We start from the raw sequence: 20,911 nt of genomic DNA, 5'->3' as shown, positions 1-20,911 counted from the left end.
TCGTCTTATCTGAAGGTCGTCTTATCCGCAGAGATGTACAGTATATATCAAACTATATAGAAGAAATCAAAATGCATAAAATCCATCTTCAGAAACGAAGCAGTAACAAATAAAGAGAACGTAGGTCACTCTCTACTCGGATCCCACCTGAAGAAGGTCCTAAGAGACCGAAAACGTTTGTGGATAACTATACTTTGCAAAGCTATTTAAGATTATTAGAGTTGACAAAATGCATAATTTGTTAGAATAAACAATACATTGGAAATTACTTGTTCAAATGTTAAGTCATAAATTCAGCTAGCTTAGAACATAACACTTAAAACAAGCTTTAACACCTAGAAAAAATTGGTCATTAAGTTATGTTTGATAATATTTAGTATGCATGCATTTGCTGTTGTATTGAAGTGCTAAAAGATGTCCAATTATCTTTAAATCAAATGATTTATTTATAAAACATAAAATTAAAATTTGAATTTCATTTATGAATAGCTTATATTTGTTTACCTTGCCGATAGAATTCTCGACACACTTGATAACTCCACCTCTTGCTAATTTCCCACGGTCGACAGGGATTACATAAGTCGGCACACTTTAGGGCTATCTGAATCAAAAACTCTTACCTTAAATCTCAAGAATTTAGAAAATTCCAAAACTAGAAATCTAGAAGTTCAAAATTATACCTGCAGAATGAAGTGCCTATATTCTCTCTCTGCCATGTCAAGGATACCAGTATCTAGATACCTCTGAAATCAAGGAACAGATGGTGGGTTTCAAAGTTTCCTGTAGAAGTAATTATTCACATCATCACTAATCTATTATGTTAATGCTAATTGATACCCAGCCTCCTTTGGCTGCTGTTAATTTTAGCAGTGAGCAAATTAAGCTTTCTACATGTTCCAGATCCAAACAGGATCTGATAGCTGCACAAGTTATGGCATATTTGGTTGGGTATTAGATTTAGAAAATATTTATATCTAAATCTATTTTCTAGAAAAAAAACAAAGCTATATTTTAGCTTTTTTCAGTCCTCGGTAATGAGATAAATCTAACTTTCACTACAATCTTGTTTTAAGAAAACTGATTTATTTTAAATAAATGCGATATTTATTCTAATAAACAGCATGCTACCTATCACTTTCTTCAGCTTGCATTGGTGCTGTCTATTAGAGAGCACTTGCTATTAGAAACAACTATTATTTCTATTTTATTGGAAATTGAGTGTGATTATTATTTCAGGATTACTCTTTTAAATAATAATCTCACCCAATTCCCTACTAATGAAATAAATCCAGTAACTTTCTCACTTTCTTATTTCAGCAAAACTCAACATATATACTTTACTTGAACATATAGTATGAGTGACAAAATTGAATAACCATACAATTTTTCAGTTTAAAATAAGCTTTATCTTTCTGCAACAAACAATGCACTTACTTTACAGGGCTGTCTATAACTTTTTTCATTTTGCAGATGCATTGTTTGTTAGAGGATGTTTATTATTAAAAGGTGCTGTTTATTAGAATGAATACAGTATTTTAAAAGATTGTTACTAAAGATTTAATATTAAATTATATTATTCATTGTTTTTAAAAATTAAAACTATATAAATAAAGAGAATCTTAAATACAAATATTCATGCTTATTTCATTTACATTAAAAAAAACACACATCTCACCAAATTATACAAAACTATAGTTTGCAGCTTACTTTTCATTAATATTACTTTAAATATTTTACCTTGAATCTAGATAAAAATTCTTGTTGTCGTGTAATGTCTGTAGCCAAAATGAGAGATCTGATGAACCATTCTATTTCATCCCTACAAAATTAATTTATAAAAAGTTATCTTCAGGGAGTGGCATTCATTATTTTTTTAGTATTTCCAGCTTTTAGGAGTTGTTCATTTCAAATTATCTATAATATATTATTATTTACTTAGATATAATTAAAATTTATATAGTCACATAAAAGATACATAATTTATGAGAGAAGAGAATTTTGTATTTACATCAGTTTTCAATTAGTGCAATATACAGAATGTTCTCAAATGTCCTTAGTTTTGTGAATTAATTTTGGGAAAAGAAACATGAGTATAATATAGACAATGATAATAAAAAGTGCATCTAAAGTAGTTAGTTACAGGTGCACCCTACTATGAACAGGTTAGGTTTCCAAGGTTTTGTTGTAAGTTGAAATGTTTGCAAGTCAAAAACTAACCTAGAAAGTACATCTGTACATAGAATAACCATTTACTGTTAGTGTTTGATCTTTCAATGTACTTAATAGCATACATTATGCTCATTTACTTTTTCATATCAGTGAAGTTTCTGTACCGGAACCCAAAATTGATTTTATTGCAATGAAATGAATCAAAGTTTATAATCTATTAGCATTACAGTTTTTGAGTCACATGTCTTAAATATCAACAAGACTAACTGTTCATCAAAAGAATTTGGAAAAGTTTACACATTTACGAGCTGTTCTTGCTAAACAGTTTGTAAATGTATAGTAAAAATAATGGTAAATGCTATAATAGACTCGAAACGGGTTAAATTAGAAAAAAATTATAATGCTGTTGGTATCATAACAGGTTCTGATCTCTCAATTTCTAAGTAAGCTTCTCTGAGAGTTATTAGCGAGGTTGAGGCCAAAGTTTTGAATGCAAAAAGTGTACATCAGACGATCAGTGCCACTTTCCTGTAAGCCTAGAAGTTTGGCAATGGTGTTTGGAAAGTCAGTGGAATCATGCTCGACATTCCAAAGGCCATTGCCAAACTTCTAGGCTTACAGGAAAGCAGCACCAAATGTCCGACGTACACGTTTTCTTGTTGAAAACTCACTATTATATAGAAAGAGTGAGTTATTATACAAAGAGGAAAAAATTATTGTAAACTTATCAGCTTTTAACATTAAATTTCAAATAGATAATAATATCAATTAAAACATAGATTGATGGACATAAAATGACTGGGAATGAACTAAAAGTGAGATTCATATACCGTATTAGCCCGAATATAACACGATATTTTTCGACCATTTATTTTCCGTTAAAGAATCGACTTGCACTAAATTCGGGGTTTAAGTAATGGAATGTAATATAAACAAGGACATTTTCCTATAGAGGTTGAAACGCGACTGAACATCCGACCAATTCCTAGCTCGACCGACCACTTCAAAATAACCATGTGATCTAGTTAGTAGGCCTGCGCTTTTGTTTGCATAGCGCTACTATAGTAAGGCTATGTCTCCACTCGTTAACGTCTCACGCAACTGTTTTGTTTCATTTGTTTTTTGCTCTAGTGACTAGCGACGGTTACTTTACTATTTTCTTTATTGCCCATAAAAAATGTGTGTGAGTAATAAAGGTAGTGTTGAGAAAAAAGGCTCATCAAAGAGTCAAGTAAATAAAGGTACCAGGAGAACCTATGATATGAATTTTAAAATTATGGTTGTAAACGAGGCAGAAAGAACGAACAACTTAAGAGCTTCAAGGAAATATGAAGTTCCAGAAGTAAACATCTGCCTATGGAGAAAAGATTTAAGGAAATATAAGAATGCAAATTCTTCAAGAAAATCTTTTAGTGGACCTAAAAAAGGAAGATTTAATGAAGTTGAGCAGCGAGTGTTAAAATTCGTAATAGAAAAGCGAAATGAAGGGTGCCCAATATCCCGTGAAGTCATAAGATTTAAGCGTTAGAAGAGGCTGCTAATTTAAACATTCCTAGAAAGGACTTTAAGGCAAGTATGGGTTGGTGTAGAAGAATGATGAAAAGGAACGGTTTATCACTACGACGACGGTCAACTCTTGCGCAAAAACTTCCTGAAGACTTTAATGAAAAATTGTTGGCTTATCAGCGCCATGTTATATGATTATGCAAAAAGCACAACTACAGTCTTGGAAATATGGGAAATGCAGACCAAACACCAGTCTATTTTGACATGCCTTCCGACCTTACGGTAAGTAAGAAAGGTGGAAAAAACGGTCTTATTAAAGTCAGCTGGTTATGAAAACTCCAGAATTACTGTTATGCTTGCTGTTACTGCTGACGGACAAAAGCTTCGACCTTACGTTATATTGAAACGTAAAACAATGCCCAAAGAAAAGCTGTGTCCAGGAATTGTTTTTAGGGTCCAAGAAAAGGGTTAGATGACAGAAGAGTGGGTATTAGACTGGTTGAATGTGATATGGGGGAAACGGCCAGGTTCTCTGAGAAACTCCCGCTCCATGCTAGTCCTTGATGCATTTAGAGGCCACCTTACGACAAGTGTTAAGGAAAAAATTGAGGCATTGGATTCCGATCTTGTAATAATACTGGGTGGTATGACTTCTCAGTTTCAAGTCTTGGATGTGGCGGTTAATAAACCATTTAAAGAGAATTTTCGAAAAGAATACAACAATTGGCTATTATCAGGCAATCATCCATTGACACCTTCAGGAAAAATAAAAAAAACCCTCAGTCTTTCTTTTAGGAGAATGGATTGCCACTGCCTGGCAGAAGATCGAACCTGAATCGATAGTTGAAGGTTTCAAGAAATGCTGCATTTCTGATGATTTAAATGGGATGGAAGATGGCATTTTGTGGAAGACTGAAAGCAAGAATGAAAATACTGATGATACCGATGTGACATCAATGAGTTCTCATTCTGAAAACAGTTCTGATTCTGAATAAACATTTCCATTTTTTGTTGTTACTTACGTAATATTAATTTTGTTTTACATTACTTAATTTTATTGACATGAATTTAACCTGTATTATTAGCTATAATTACCTAAATAAATGCTTATCTGATTAAATTTTACTTTCTTTGAATTCTTTTATGAGTATTATTATTTTTTTTTTAAATATCTTTATGAAAATTTCGGAGTCGCGTTAAATTCGGGGTCGCGTTATATTTAGGCTAATACGGTATACGTTTTTGGTGGTTTTGGGAAAAATTGTAATGACACTGAAATTGTTTATGATACATAAATAATTTTTTATGTATATGTTTTCAAAAGATGTTCTCAGAAACACTAGAAAAAAGAAAAGCTGTTGATAGAGTGTAATTATAAGTTAAAATCAACAGATAACATGTGTCACCTTACAACCTGTATTCACTTTCAAACATAGATAATCAGCATGAAATCAGGTAATGATTACAAAGATGTGTTATAAATATAGCAAACTGTTTTATCTTTTATATACAGCATGTCCAAGAAAGGTCTTTATCATTCTAAACATTAATAACAAAAATACTAACAAGTAAAATGAAATGCAGTTTGCTGCAAAAGAATGAAGAAATCTAAGAGTTTTTTTACAGTACCTTCAATGTAGCTGTACGTGAGCTCTGTTAGTAGCACGAAGAATGTCAAGTCTGTACTCAATTTCCCTCCAAGTGTTTTTTAATGTTTGCAGTGTAACAGTGAGGATTGCTAATTGTATCATTTCCTTTAAAACAGATATATCAGAAACAGGTGTTTGAGAAACCCTGTCTTTAACATAACCCCAAAAAAGAAATCCAATGGAGTTATGTCAGGTGATCGCAAAGGCCTAGGTATGAGTCCTCCATGACCAATCCATCGTTCAGGAAATACTCTATTAAGTAATTCACATAAAGAAAATGTCCAATGAGGCAGAGCACCATCCTGCTGAAATAAAACATTTGGCTGCAAATGTTCCAATTGTGGAATAATATAAAACTTAAGAAGATCCTGGTAAACATTACCATTAACAGTCTTCTCCACAAAGAAGAATGGACCGATTAAAGCATCATGTAACAGTCCACACCAAACATTAAGTTTGGGACTGTCTCGTTCCTGTCTGACTGACATGTATGGGTTTTCAGAGCCCCATATTCTAAAGTTATGGCAATGAACCTTTCTAGACACACGGAATGTGGATTCATCAAAGAAGCACACTCTGTTTAGGTAATTTTCATTTTCTTCTATCTTCTCCAGCAAAGTGCATGCAAAATGAAATCAGCATGGCTTATCATCTGGTTTCAAAGCTTGTAGTAATTGCAGTTTATAAGATCTCAACCTTAATCGTTTGTGGAGGACGTCATGAACAGTGGATTTTGGTAATGCTGGTTCTCGTGCAGCATGTCTCACTGATTTCCTGGGACTTCGAGAGAATGATTCTCTTATTCGTTTGACACTTTCTTCTGATGTCAATGGTTGGCCATAATTTTTTGCATGCTCAACATTCTCAACATGTAAATTTCTCCATCCATGCATAAATTGAAGACACACTTGGTGGATCTTTATGGTACATCCGGCAAAAATTTCTTTGCACGGTTATCGCTGATTTTGTTTCGGCTAACCACAATACTTTCTCTCCTGTGCAGTCGCCATTTTCTTTCCTTACCACAACTGGCAAGCAACTAGTGCCATCTACCTCAGGCAATTGATACCAGAAAAAACTCTTAGATTTCTTCATTCTTTTGCAGCAAACTGCATTTCATTTCACTTGTTAGTATTTTTGTTATTAATGTTTAGAACGATAAAGATCTTTCTCAGACACGCTGTATTTTTAACGAAGAGAACAGAGTAAAAAATAAATAATCTATTAATTATATAATGATTTAAAAATTCATTTCATCATCATTATCAGGTCTTAAAGCTATTTTTGTACTAACCAAGACTCCTTGTCCATGTGATCGAACACTCTAGACTCTTTCAGGCATGATATGGCAGTTCTCCAATGATGATTTTCAAGGACAGAGAAATTCTAAATAAATTATCCACACAGTCATTAAAATTAATTATGTTAGTATTAATAAAATTAAATTTATTAATACACATGCACACAAATATTTACCTATCTATATATATATAATCGAGATGAGTTGATGATGATGATGATGATGATGATGATGATGATAATAATAATAATAATAAATAATAATAATAATAATAATAATCAGTGCAGAGCCCAAACGGTTAAGAGTTGAAAGTTGAAATTTGGTAAACAGTTAGGGTACATTACGAGAACGCACGCTAAGAAGGGATTTTTCAAAATTCCTCCCCACGGGAGAGAGGGACAGGATTAAGTCTTAACACTTCCATCAACAATGGAAATGTTAAGTAACAATGGAAGTGTCAATAATGGAAGCGTTAAGAATGGAAGAGTCAACAATGGAAGTGTCAATAATGGAAGCGTTAAGAATGGAAGAGTCAAGAATGGAAGAGTCAACAATGGAAGTGTTACGTAACAATGGAAATGTTAAGAGCACAAACGGTTAGGAGTTGAAAGTTGAAATTTGGTACATAGTTAGGGTACGTCACGAGAATGCACACTAATAAGGGATTTTTCGAAATTCCTCCCCATGGGGGAGAGGGACAGGATTAAGTCTTAACACTTGTTACGTAACACTTCCATCGTTGATGGAAGTGTTACGTAACAATGGAAGTGTTAAGAGAAAGCGAAGTGCAAGACGCAGATGCAGTTTTTTCAAAATCGAACATATTTTTAGACCTATCTATAAATTCTGTAATCAGTCTGGAAACAGGGAGGACCCAATTCTTGCATTCTGTGAAAACGGGTAAGGTTGACTATAACGTAATAATCTTAATATTCGCTAAAACGGTTAGGAGTTGAAAGTTGAAATTTGGTGCACAGTTAGGGTACCAGATATAAGTTCCAAAGTGTTAAGTAACAATGCAGAACAAGAGAAAGTGACGTGCAAGATTTACGGGCGCTGGAAGAAAAAAAAAAAATATATTAATATGTTAGAACATATTCGATTTTCAAATTTAAACAGATTAGTTCGGTTTTTCTCGACCTTTCTTCTTTAGAACATTCGATGAAAATCGAAGAATGTAATCAGAACACGTCATGAAAATCAAACAATATTAGAACATTCAATTTTCAAATTTGACCTTTCTTTAGAAAAACTTAGTTCGTTGATGAAATTACTCTTTTTCTTTTGTGACTATAATGTAATAATCTTAATCTTCGCTATCGTTACTTTTGCCCGAGCAATGCCGGGCCTACTTGCTAGTAGTATAATAATTACAGTACATAGCAAGAATATGTATCTAATGTAAATTTTTTAAGTATAAAAGTAAAATTATTAATAAAATAATTTTTTAAGAAAGTTATCTTATACTGTAATATAATCATGATGGGTTGATAATAATAATAAATATAGAGCCCAAATGGTTAGGAGTTGTAAGTTGTAATTTGGTACACAATTATGGTACATCATGTGAATGTACACTAACTTGTAAAACAGGATTTTTCGAAATTCTACCCGTGGGGAGGAGAGGATTAAGGCTTACTCTGAAAAACTCGGCTTCTACTGTGATATTTTAATTGCAAATTTTTACATTTTTATGGAAAATCTATATGTATAATCAAGATGGGTTGATAATATTAAAAATTATATATATATACAGTAGAGAGCTGTTTATTCGAACACTGGTTATCCGAACACTTTCCAGTTGGACTGTGTCGTGCTGAATCGAACTTTTTGATACTAGATTTACTTCTGAAGTATAATTTTTATGTTTTTATATTTTTCAATATATTTATTTTGTTTGTACAAAATAAAGAAATAATTTTTAACGAAACAATAGCCTTGATTATTATTATAAAAATTTTCGTTAGGCTTAAAATCGACAAAAATTCAACACAAAGCGACACGCAACGGATAAAAATTTCAACATCGGACAGGTTAATATATTTTTTGTACATAATCGGTTATCCGAAAATCAGTTATCCGAACAATTCCAGTCCTTGATTGACTTGGATAAACAACTCTCTACTCTGTGTATATATATATATACACAGGGTGGGCCAACGAAAACGAAATGGCAGAGTGTTCGTGTTCGTCCAAGCAAATCGCTCGGACAGTCCGATTTTATTCTTGAGGGAACATCTTATGCAATAAAGTTTTTGGGAATCTGAATATTAACTAAACAAACATTTTTTTCAAAATAAATGTTTGTTTAGTTAATACAAAATAAATGAGTTTTTAAAATTTTTTGTTGTCTATTGTATTCAGAATCGCAAAAACTTTATTGTAAAAGATGTCCCCTCGAGAATAAAATTGACCTGTCCGAGCGATTTGCTTGGACGAACACGAACACTCTGCCATTTCGTTTTCGTTGGCCCACCCTGTATATATATATGTTACTGGCAAAACCCGATTTTATCGAACTAGTTTTGCCTAGGCCAAACTAGTTTGGCGTAAGCATGTCTGGCCAAGCTAGTTTAGAATTATTATTCAAGTATATTAATGGTTAAAATAAAATTAAAAGGCAATCAATTAGATAAACAATATTTATTCAAACATAGTCTATTTAATTATAAAAAATGGGGTTAATGTTACCCTACGTATCGAAGGTGGCGGCTCGTCTACGAGTCCAGCAATCAGAAGACAGGGAACAGTGGGGACGTGCGTTCTAACCTAACCTAACCTATTCTTCTCAATGTCAGATGTGGTAGCTGTATGTATGTAATGTGAATGTATATCGCTTTAATCCGAATAAATAAATCCGGTAGACTTCCTCACAGCAATAGCTTGTGAGGAAGTCTACCGAATTTATTTATTCGGATTAAAGAGATATACATTCACACTAACCTATTCTAATAAATTACCATAATTATTAAGTACACTATGTTTGAATAAATATTGTTCATCTAATTGATTGCCTTTTAACTTTATTTTAACCATTAATATACTTGAATAATAATTCTAAACTAGTTTGGCCTAGGCAAAACTAGTTTGGTGTAAAATCGTGTTTTGCCGGTAACATATATATCCCAAACGGTTAGGAAATTTGGTACACAGGTTACACCATGCAAATGCACACTAAAAAAGGTATTTTTGGAAATTCTCTCCTGCAGGGGAGAGGGAGAGGGTTAAGGATTACACTGAAGAACTCGGCTTCTAATGTACTATTTTAGATGTGGGTTTTTGTGTTTTTGCAGGAAATTGAACATATTTTTAGATTCATCTAAAAATTCTCTAATTACCCTTGGAATAGGGAGACTTAATTCTTGAACCTGGTGAAAATGGGTAAGATCGGCTATAATCTAATAATCTTGAACTTCGTTATTGTTACTTTTTGCCTGAGCAACGCCAGGCTCATCTGCTAGTTTCTTATATTTATCCTGTACAGATAACACGATTAAATCCTGTAAAATCTTGTCTTTGGAATAAAAATACTGTAGTTGTTTTATAAAAATTCTAAACAAGTATGAAATATCAGCTTTTCTGAAGTTAAATATAGTGTTCGTGAATAGAGAAATATAAAAGTTGATACATTATCATATAGTCTTCCAATATCTAAAAATTTTATCATGCAATTATGATATAATTTTGTAAATCAAAATAAAGTACAAATAAAAAAAAATTTCTTTACTAGTTTATAATTTGGAAAAATAAATATTAATATCTTTGAATGATGATTTTTAACATTTTAAAATTAGAATTAATTATTTTTTAATGACTGATATTTTAACTTGACAAGGCTTCAATCATCATTCTCTACATATCTCTGTAATTACAACAGAAATATATTTTTTATTGTCTACAGCTGTATCACAATCTTGAACTTGCAATCTCTCAAAGCAAGACAGTTCTTCTATTCAGTAAACTTGAATATTTGGATAATGAAGTACAGTAGAATATAGTACATCACTAGTCAGTCAAACATGTCTATTAATATGACTGACTAGTGATGTACTATATTTGTAGCTATAATAATTATTATTATTATAGCTGCAAAGCCCGATAATATTTGGCATTAGTTGGTGTAATGTTTCACTCTCTTTCAGTTTTAAAAATTAACAAATAATTTAAAATTCTCTTACATTTATAAATTTAGTTTGATTCCTTTGAAAGATTTTTAACAACAATAATTTCTTTATAATTTATGAATTTTGAAGACTTTTGCTAAATAAAAACTTTTTAAATATTATAAAACTAATGAATTAGTTGTGAGAAAGAAGTTAAAGATATGATTAAAATTAATTACTTTATATAAGGATGCTAAATGATTTGAAGTTGCTATTAGAAATGGCTGATTGACTCCCGGATGATCAACGTCATGGGTGACAGATGCAATCAGTGAAGCCATGGCTTCCAGAGGAGTCAGATGCTCAAGAATCTATGGAGGAAGAAAGTTATACTAAATTCAAGTGACTGATTAATTTTAGAGTATTCCAACATAAACAACATACCTTTTGCTCTTGTAAAAAGCAGTGCATAGCTTGAGTAACATCAGCTGCATGCACAGAGTTATGATACGGATTGTTGCTGTGATAATTTTCTTCTATTAAAGCTAAAAATAGAAAGTGTAACATTTTGAATTTATTATTTGAAAAATTATTCATATATTAATTTTTTAATGATAATATTCAATGTAACATTATTTTCAAATTAAAAGAATATTTGATAATTTTATTTGAATGTCAAAACGATTATGATACAGAAATCAAAAACCATTTATCAATGTATGCTTAAGTATAATGCAGAATTATTGTATGTTATAAGTACAGATATCAGTAGAGGATCCTGTTGCACTGAAATATTTCATTCTTTCCTTCCTTTCTTTTAAATTTAAAATTACATAAAATTAATAATAAATTTTATATTTGACATATAGCTAGATGTGTTTTTACAAAAATTACAAACAGCTAGGCATGTTTTTATATTAATGGTAATTAAATGAGATACAATCAAATTTATGGAGTAAAAATAAAAAAAAAAACAAGAAAAAGATTGCAGTTAATAAAAATAGCAAACTGTACATAGAAAGAATAAAGACAATATCAAATTAATTTACTATAGCAGAAATTGAAAAAGAATAAGAAAGAGAATCATTTTTCAAAAGTGTCAATTATTAATAATAAAATTAAAATAATTTTAAAACTTAACTTAAAAATAAAATAAAATAATAAAAAATGTAAAATAAATATAAAACTTAAAAAAACTGTAAGATTAACTATTTTTTAATCCTCATCTTTATATCAAAATTTTCATAGTTTTATGTAGATATTTAACATTTTGAAGTAATTTGTTTTCCTTAATAGCTAACCAATTCATTATTTATTGACTTTTATGAAAAATATAATAAAATTTTATCATAATTGCAGATAAAAACTTTTCAACTCAAATTAACTCTTAGTTATTTCACTTTTTGATATCAAAATGATTGTTTTTAGTGCTTAAAATATCAATAGTTAGTTTAGAGAAAATTTGAGATAAATATTATGTAAATTTTTCCACAGTCAAAGGTAAGTTTTGTTGCTGCTTATATCAGTTGTGTTTTGATTTACTGTATATTTAAATTTTATTCATTAGTATCTACTCTAAATATTACAAACTTTGCAAAAAATGGCAACGGCAACATTAAAAACTGATTGAAAAGAGCAATTCAGATTTTAAGAATCTGGATTAAAATTTGTTTTATCAGAATATATTTTAAAGCATATTTGAGGATAATGTCAGAAAAGAAGTTTCAAAATATTTGTAATTTATTTAATTCATTTATTAATATACAATAACATAATTTTATCTAATTCATTGTCTTTAAAATTGTTGATTTTGCAATATCCAAAAATTAAAAAACAATGCTCAAAAAAGTGTAAGTCAAAATGGATTTAAAACATTCATTTTAATCATTTAAAAAAGATAAAATTTTAAATAAAAATCCTATAAAAGTAACACTTACTAAAACAATGCCATATTCTAGATACATCCAAATTAAAATTTTTTATGAGTCCATAATTTTGAAACAAATGAACAAGTAACACTGGAAGTGAACGTCCTCCAGTTGAAACATCAAGATTAAACGTATTGAAATTCCATCTATTACAGTTGGTTAACAATGCCTAAATTAAAATATAATAATTAAAAAAATACAAAACAAAAAACGTTTAAAAAGTAGGGAAACTCCCAAATGTACTTCAACTATTCCATTGTATGCATCATCTAATTCTGGCAGTCGAGCCAACTGGGGTTTGGAAATGGGTACTCTGGCGCGACGAGTTTGAGGAGTAAGAAATGGTCCCGGTGTTAAACAATGGTCTGTATCTGTTAGACCTAATAAAAAGAATAATTTATAATAAATTCTTTTCAATATTTAAAATTAAATAGTAGAAAAGTATAAGTAATCTAAGTAAATATCAATAGTTAAATGATTAATTACTATTCAAGAATTCTTTAAATACATGTACTGTACAGTACAACCTGTAAAAAGAATACCATATGTATTGAAAATGTGTAATTAATGAAGTAACCACATATTTACTATTAAAAACATTACATAATAATGATGAAATAAGTTAGCATTTTGTGAGGTTCTGGACAGGGTCAACAACCCTAACCTGAATTTCCCTCAAAAATTTAAAATTAGAAAGAAAACCAAGGTATATACAAAATATTTTGTTCTTAAATGTTTGCCATTGGAATTGAAAGTGACAGATGATTCAGAATTCTTGCTGCCAATGGGGAATATACAATACTGATTTAAAGGTATAAGTCTCAACATCAGCAAACATCTTTTCTTGGGACTGAAACTGAGCATCAACTTTCCTGCATCTTGAGTTGGTCTCAAATTATCCCTGGAACCCTAATTTGACCCTAATTGGGAAATGTGAATGAGGAACTGAAAACAATTGAGATGTCTGATTAAAGAACAAACTCTTTAAAAGGCCTGTGTCTTAAGGACATGAAGGTCCTTTTCTCCTGTGCTCTTTCTCTCAACTAGTTCCTTCTTGACTAGTTGCTGCTCAATAAATTCTGTCCACCTTGCATCTTTCAAAATTCCAAATCTGTCAAACTTTCTGTGCTGTGTCAAAACTGTGATTCAAAGCCTGTGGAACAGATCTGCCCTGCTCACTTCATATCATTTCTTCTACAACTTGGATCATCATCACATTGCTTGGTTCATTGTACACAAGTTACCATAAATCCAGTGAACTGTGGAAAATTGGGCTCCAATTGTTAAGATCAACAGCTTACCTTGGAAACACAGATGTTCTGCCATTCCTTGGCAGTAGAACATCAAGGAACATCTTCAACTGGACAAGGACTCTTATTCCAAAAACTGGGATTGTAAACTCTAGAGAGAATTTGAAAAATCTTGTAAGAAAACTCTCTCTGAAATAAATGATTTGTACACACAACTGAACCTGCCTGAGTACCATGGACACACCCATATACTAAACCTAACTGTTCTGTACCATTGAAGTGGATTTTAAAGCGTTTTGGCTGTTTCACAAACATATGATATTCAGCTGTAACCATTGCAGAAAACTCATAATTCTAATACTTAAACAATAAACAATTTATACTAGCTACTCTTATTAAATGCATTAGAAAAAATGAAGAATAATTGAGAAAAGTCTTTTCTTTTGAGATGTAAACTTATCTTTACTAGAAATAAAATAATGTCACGGTTTATATATGGTAGAGAGTCAAAAGTAAACTGTACTTTAATATAACTTATTATATTAATAGTATAAGTACAGTAAGTCCTCTGCTAATGTTGTAGGTAGGTTCTTGGAAACTGCAATGTTAAATGAAAATGACATAACAAAACTAATTCTACATTCAGTGTTTTTCAACCTTTTTTATCTCGTGGCATACTTGAACCAATAATTAAATTTCTGTGACACAAATTTACACAGAATAAATCCCATGATTTAAAGTTGTGTTTGTAACATTTATCACCATATTACTTGCCACTTAACTTAATTCTTTTTGACTATATTTTTGTGAATTAAATAAAGCAGTATTGTTGTTCCTTAGAATAGCAGCAAGTTACAACATAAATTATTTAAATTAATAATTTTCATTTACATAAGAAAAGCAATTAACATTAAGTCTTAATTTTAATTTATTTTCAATTATTAATTTCAATTTATAAATTATTTGGGATGATAATTTATTCAATTTATCATCCCAAAAATAATTTGAACTAAATATGGACAATTATAGATACATTTTAAATGAAATAATCCGGTGTTATGTGCACATAAATTTGCTTATGAATATATATCTTTTACTACATTATGTGTGTTTAGTCATTATAACAATGAAAAACTCGTATAATCAATTTAAAGAGATTTTAACTTTGACCTGCACACTTATTGTTCTTGGGCTTCTTTCAAAATAAGTTATTTAATAACCTACAAAAATTTCTGCAGAACACCGGTTGAAAATCACTGGGCTAATTGATATAAGTAAGATTTTTTTTTTTAGTTCTGTTTTGCTTTGTTATGGGGTCATAAAAATAAAAATTTCTTTATTACTGGCTTTCCGCTGGCCTCACACTGACTTTCCAATGCTGTACAAATGATGTAAAATTATTTCTGCTGCCAATAAAAAAATTTAATTTGGTTAATATTATTCTAATTGGAGCATGCTTGCAATCTCCAGCACTTATTTCCACTTCGTAGAATCAGTGTTATTATTTGTAAAGAAAATTTGACAATAATAATTGCATGTGTACTTTTATATTTCCTCAATAACAAAATGATGTTAAAAGAAATGATGTTAAGTGAGGACTTGCTGTATTTACAGAAGACAGTTTTCAAAATAAGTAGCTTTGGTAGCTACAAATTTCTGCCAACATTTATCCGATTTATTAAATGTCTTGTAGCCCATTCTGCATTAACTCCTCAAATATAATTGTGATGTTCATTGTGAAATGTACATAAATCAATGAATGAAAGAGGTAACAATAACTAAGCAACAGTATGGTCAAACAAAGTATTTTATTTCACATATATGAACAGGTTCTTTTGGATTCCAACTCTGCAGTAATTTCTTACAACAAGGCGTCAAACGATAATCCAGTGTACAATGCAACAAATACAGTAAAACATCGATTATCCGACCCCCAATCAACCGTCACATTGGTTAACCGACCGCGTTCTAGTCGGCAAATTCAAATGTCCGCTAGTGATGTGGCACTACAATATTTTGCCATGTCTCGGCTACTTTAATATTATTTTTATTAAAATTTTGCGTGTTTTAGCTGGCAACATTGGCTCGACCGTGAAAGGGAAGCCAGTATTTAAATGAGGCTTAATTTTATTTAATGACGCTATCCAATAGCTGTTTTTAAAATGTGTGCGAGATTTAGCGGCAAAAACAAGGGTTACCAAAACGAGTGTCAGCTGTGAAGCAAAAGAAAATTTTGGACTCCTTTTTCTAATGTATAGGCCTACTTTATGTAAAATTTGCAACCCGAATATATTTCTCAATATACAGTACAGTACTGTATTTATTTTGTGCAAAATAAAGAAATAATTTTTAACGATACAATAGCGACGATTATTATTTTAAAAAAAATTTTATTAGGCTTAACATTGATGAAAATTCAACGCAAAGTAGGTTAATAGCGATATACTAATTACATGGGATATACTAATATACTATACTAATAATGTATTTTTTCATACTTTTCCGTTTTTTCAGTTATCTGACCAACCCAGTCCCCAACTGAGTCAGATAATCAATGCTCTACTGTATAGTGACCAAAAACTATAACTAATACTTACATGCTAACTTTAAAAGAAAAAAGATGACAGAGAAAATAAGATAGAATATAATAAGGAGTGAAATACTCAGGGTTTTGCTGGACTTCACGATTTTGGGTGGGATACCACGTTGAACTTTTTCTGAAAAGTCTATCGTCGTCATCTTTGCTGAGTTCCTCCTGGCACCTTGTTACTACACCTTTTTTTTTGTCATAACCATGATAAAATTCCAGTTCTCTAACTCTTCAACTTCTCCAGTCATTGCCATTCACAACCTGGAGCACCACATTCAACATTTGTCCACCATGAGGTCTGGACCCAAAAATGTCCTTTCTCCTCTTCTTCGACCTCAGGGCCTCCTTCATCTCTTTGTTCTCAGTGATTCCCAGAATTGGTAATCCCACCCAAGGGAAAAGAGTTAGAAAAGAACGTTCTGGAAGGAGGAAGAAACAAAGAACAAAGGAGAGGACTAAAACTATACTTAAGTTATTATATACATATATACATTAACATGGCGTACAGCCACATAATCAATGCAGAACTTTTTACCTTTTCTGCTAATTCAAATCTCTGACTCATCAGAAGAGCATTCATTTTGGTGAAGAGAAGAGTATAGAGCTAGTGGAACTGCACTGAGCGCCACCTGTACACAGGCAAAGGAAACTTTTTCGGGAAAACACGAGCGTCTTTGGGTTAGATAAGTACTGAGATGCGGTGCTTGTTTTCTGCCTGTGATAATGAAAAACAGCTTTCTGCCACACAAAACTTCAAAAAATAACTGTTGTGTGGTCGGTTGTAGTGTTACCTACATTACTGCACTGCCAGGTACAAAGTTTTATTCGTTCCCGCATGAATAATAGGCCTACCCCGGGACGAAAGAGAAATGGCTGACTGCAATTTAATTCCTGAGATTAATTACATAATGATGTGTTGCATTCTAACCAATTTCCAATCTCCTGTTAACCTTAGTTGGCTCTATTTTAAATTTAGTTCTCTAATGTAAAGTTTAGTAATTTTCTTTTTTTATGTTATTTTGTTAATCTGACAGATATTAATTGGCATATGATGTGATATTTGAATTTAAGAGATCTGTGGAAGAAAGGAGTAAGAAGCAAAATTAGTATTTTGAGGAAATGAGGATAAGAATTTTGCTGTTAATACAATACTATTAGCTATTGCTATGGTCCTTATTGAAGTTCCTTTATATGTATGGTTAGTTACAAATTTCATTATTTACCATGAAATAGATATATAGTTTACTTCTTCCACACCACCCTTTAAATTGTACAAAATTAAGAGTATAATAAATATCAGAATATTAATACTGCTCAGTCCCAATGATCTACAGTCACTTCTCGAGTTATGACCATTTGCACTTATGACGAAAAAGTTCATTAAAAAATTTTTAAAATGTATCAATTTTTTATAGGTTTCGTGGAATATATATCATATACATATCTATCTTGCACGCTTTTGGCGATTGATTGCGTCATCTTTAGTTTTGTTGTGTAGTTAGTTACCCTTCGCGTGTGCTTGTGTAAGCACACGCTAACTGTTTTGTTGAAGTACAGTCACTTCTTGACTTACAACCATTTCGACTTATGTCTGAAGTTGCGGAACCGAACCCCGTCGTAAGTCGAGAAGTGACTGTATTGACTAATGCAGGCATTACTTTGACCTTAAACTGCAGAATGTATGTATATATTATATATTATTAAATATATATTTATAAATAATATATAAATTTAGAATTTATCAAATTTCTATTTATTAAAATATAAATAGTTTTACATGTAACATACAAAATTCATACAGGATAAATTCATATGTTGCGAGAATGCTATTATTTTTCAACAACAATCAAATGAACAAAATGATGAAACAAAAGTAATGAACATGAAGTATTAAACTTTAAAATTATCACATTGAAAAATCACTGGTAAGATCGTCATCATCAGAATCTTCCTCACTAGAATGTTTTTGTATGGTTGAAGCAGATGATGGTTTCCAAGTGTAACATTTTATCATTGTTGCTTTTAAGAACTCGATTTTGTAGTTTAATTTTTATTAAATTTAATTGCAAAAAAAATACGTTCAACTGCTGCACTTGAATGAGGAAGCAATAAAAACATCTATTTACTGCCAAAGTAAAGTAGAAAAATATAGAAATATAGAATTAAAACTAATGTTTTGTAAGGTACTAAATTAAAAGGAAAGATATTAGGATTTCATAAATAGTACTAAGAAAATGGTGTTGGGTATCTTGGTACTGGAACAAGTGAAAAGGTATTAGATTAGTACAAAAGTACTAGGTGAAACAACACTGGTGCTGCCTTTGTAGCCCCGATTCTGTTACCTGGCGTTGCCGCTAGAGGCGCCTCAATCTAGTTTCGCTGTTCCTTCCACTAACTCTATATGAGGACAGATCTGGTAAGTATAAGTTGTGAAAATACAGATATTTGATACTTTGCCAGATATTCATTAATTAGGAATGCATGATATTCTGGATCATTGACATGATGTAAAACTAAGCTTTTTGCTTGCCAGAGATAAGGCTGTTTTCTCTTGTGTCATGGGAGGCCTTTCACATTAAAAGAGTCAAAAGCATTTCTTCCTCTTTGGATTGTCAACACCTCTTTTTGTCTTGATGAAAAGGCTAATTTCAATATGGATGAAGTACATTCGATTTGTTCTAGAGATTGTACAAGAAACACTAGACTTTACTGCCAGTAATCATTTTGAAACACTAGGGCTTTGTCAACTGCATTGATCGGTTCTCCATTGAGTGCACATTTTTATGTTTCTCATCTATTAACTTCCTTGGAAAACTGAGAATGGACATGATGCATTTTTGAGGCATGAAGAATAGCAGCAAATGCCAGCTAACAATTATTATAGAATGCCCATAGGCCTCACTAAGGCTAGAGCCAAGCACGAATTTCTGACAAACTGTAAGAAGAAAGGGGTTCTACCCATGTCATTCTTTCAATTTCGACTAATATTTGATTTTAACGATATTCTAATGGAAATTTGTAGCGACCTGATGAAGAACCTTGGAAGGTTCGAAAACGTTCATCAAATCTAATTTTTTCATTTTTTGATGATTAACTATGCACTAGTAACAGGCTTTTAGAGGAACGTAATTGATTTCCCACAAATTTTCAATGGGGTTTAAGTCTGGGGAATTGCTTGGCAAAGGCAGGATTGCAATCTATTGTTCTTGTGACCAATGTATCATTGACTTTGAAGTATGAGAGGATGCCCTGTCTTGTTCAAATAGAAATGTTTCCTCAATTAAATCCTCTGCTGATGGTATCATAAATGTCTATAAGATGTCTTGATATGTCTGTGCATTGACACATTCCCAAAGAATGCACAGTTGTCCTATGCCGTTCTCACTCATGTATCCCCAGATCATGACAGACGATGCAAACTTTACGGATTTCTTAATACAGTCCTTTTCGAAGGCATCTTTGGTTGTTCTCCATACATGTGGGACTTGGTAACCACAGGAGTGACAAAACAGGGATTCGTCACTGAAGAGAACATTATTCCAGTTGTCTTGTCCCCACATGGGCCTCTCTCTGCTCCATCTGACACACACACTTGTTGTTGTTTTTTCGTTAGAGATGGCTACGTCTTGGGAACACAGCAGTTGAAGTGCAAGTCGTGCAACCTTCAGCATGTAGTTCAGCTACTAATGTTCTCTCTAGTTGCTCTCTATTGTGCATGCAAGTGTTCAACACTTTTAAAGTGATTTTGAACAACAATCCTTCTCAAATTTCTCTCATCCCTCACAGTCATTGCTTGTTTACGTCCACATTTCTGGCATTTGTTAGTAAAACTTGAACACAGTTTTGTTGTTTCAGTATTCTAGAGACTGTTGGCTGAGAGCACTTTACATAATTCGCAATTTATTTTTGTTTTCTTCCTGCTTTGTGGAAGATTACGATAGTATCTTTAGTTCTGTCATTAATGTCGCGTTTATGCCCCATGTTGTACTGTTATACTGCTCTGCCCAGCAATATGCAAATTTGCATTACAATTTAGTTTTTTTTATGGCTGTTTGTCTGGCTGTTTTTGCTAATATTCTAATTTTTTGTCATGATAAAAGTGTTATTCTATTTTTTTGTCATTTCATTTCCATTCATAAAAAAAAAACTTTTGAGTTAATTTGTCTGATTAATGGGTATAATAAATATACATATACATTGTTTATGTAGTGTTGAAAAAAGTTTTGTACTCTGTGTTGTAATGTTTTACATATAAAATATTACATATTTTGTAAAGAATAATCCATAAATTATCCTTAAACAGATTTAGTAAAATAGCAGAAGACTAATTAACAAAGATAAAGAATATGCTTATAAATCTTATATAATGTGATGAAACTTATCATTAAACAGAAAATATAAACTAAACTGACATGC

General features: G+C 31.4%; 1 protein-coding gene across 2 annotated transcripts in view; it reads right to left on the bottom strand.

Moving 5' to 3' along the window:
• LOC136984886 (uncharacterized) overlaps nt 1–20,911 on the bottom strand; it is a 132,778-nt gene that overhangs the window by 28,537 nt on the left and 83,330 nt on the right. For both annotated transcript variants that reach the window (XM_067282031.1, XM_067282030.1), the window contains 8 exons: nt 12,899–13,035; nt 12,665–12,824; nt 11,172–11,272; nt 10,967–11,098; nt 6,619–6,710; nt 1,738–1,819; nt 681–743; nt 505–601 (listed from right to left, as the gene is read on the bottom strand). In XM_067282031.1, the coding sequence (XP_067138132.1) occupies nt 505–601; nt 681–743; nt 1,738–1,819; nt 6,619–6,710; nt 10,967–11,098; nt 11,172–11,272; nt 12,665–12,824; nt 12,899–13,035 (864 nt within the window). The remainder of the gene's footprint in view (nt 1–504; nt 602–680; nt 744–1,737; nt 1,820–6,618; nt 6,711–10,966; nt 11,099–11,171; nt 11,273–12,664; nt 12,825–12,898; nt 13,036–20,911) is intronic.

The sequence above is a fragment of the Centruroides vittatus genome, unplaced genomic scaffold (genome assembly GCF_030686945.1).
Source record: "Centruroides vittatus isolate TY-2023 unplaced genomic scaffold, ASM3068694v2 contig_936, whole genome shotgun sequence".
Classification (NCBI taxonomy): Eukaryota; Metazoa; Arthropoda; class Arachnida; order Scorpiones; family Buthidae; genus Centruroides; species Centruroides vittatus.
This window is presented reverse-complemented; position numbering and strand designations above follow the sequence as displayed.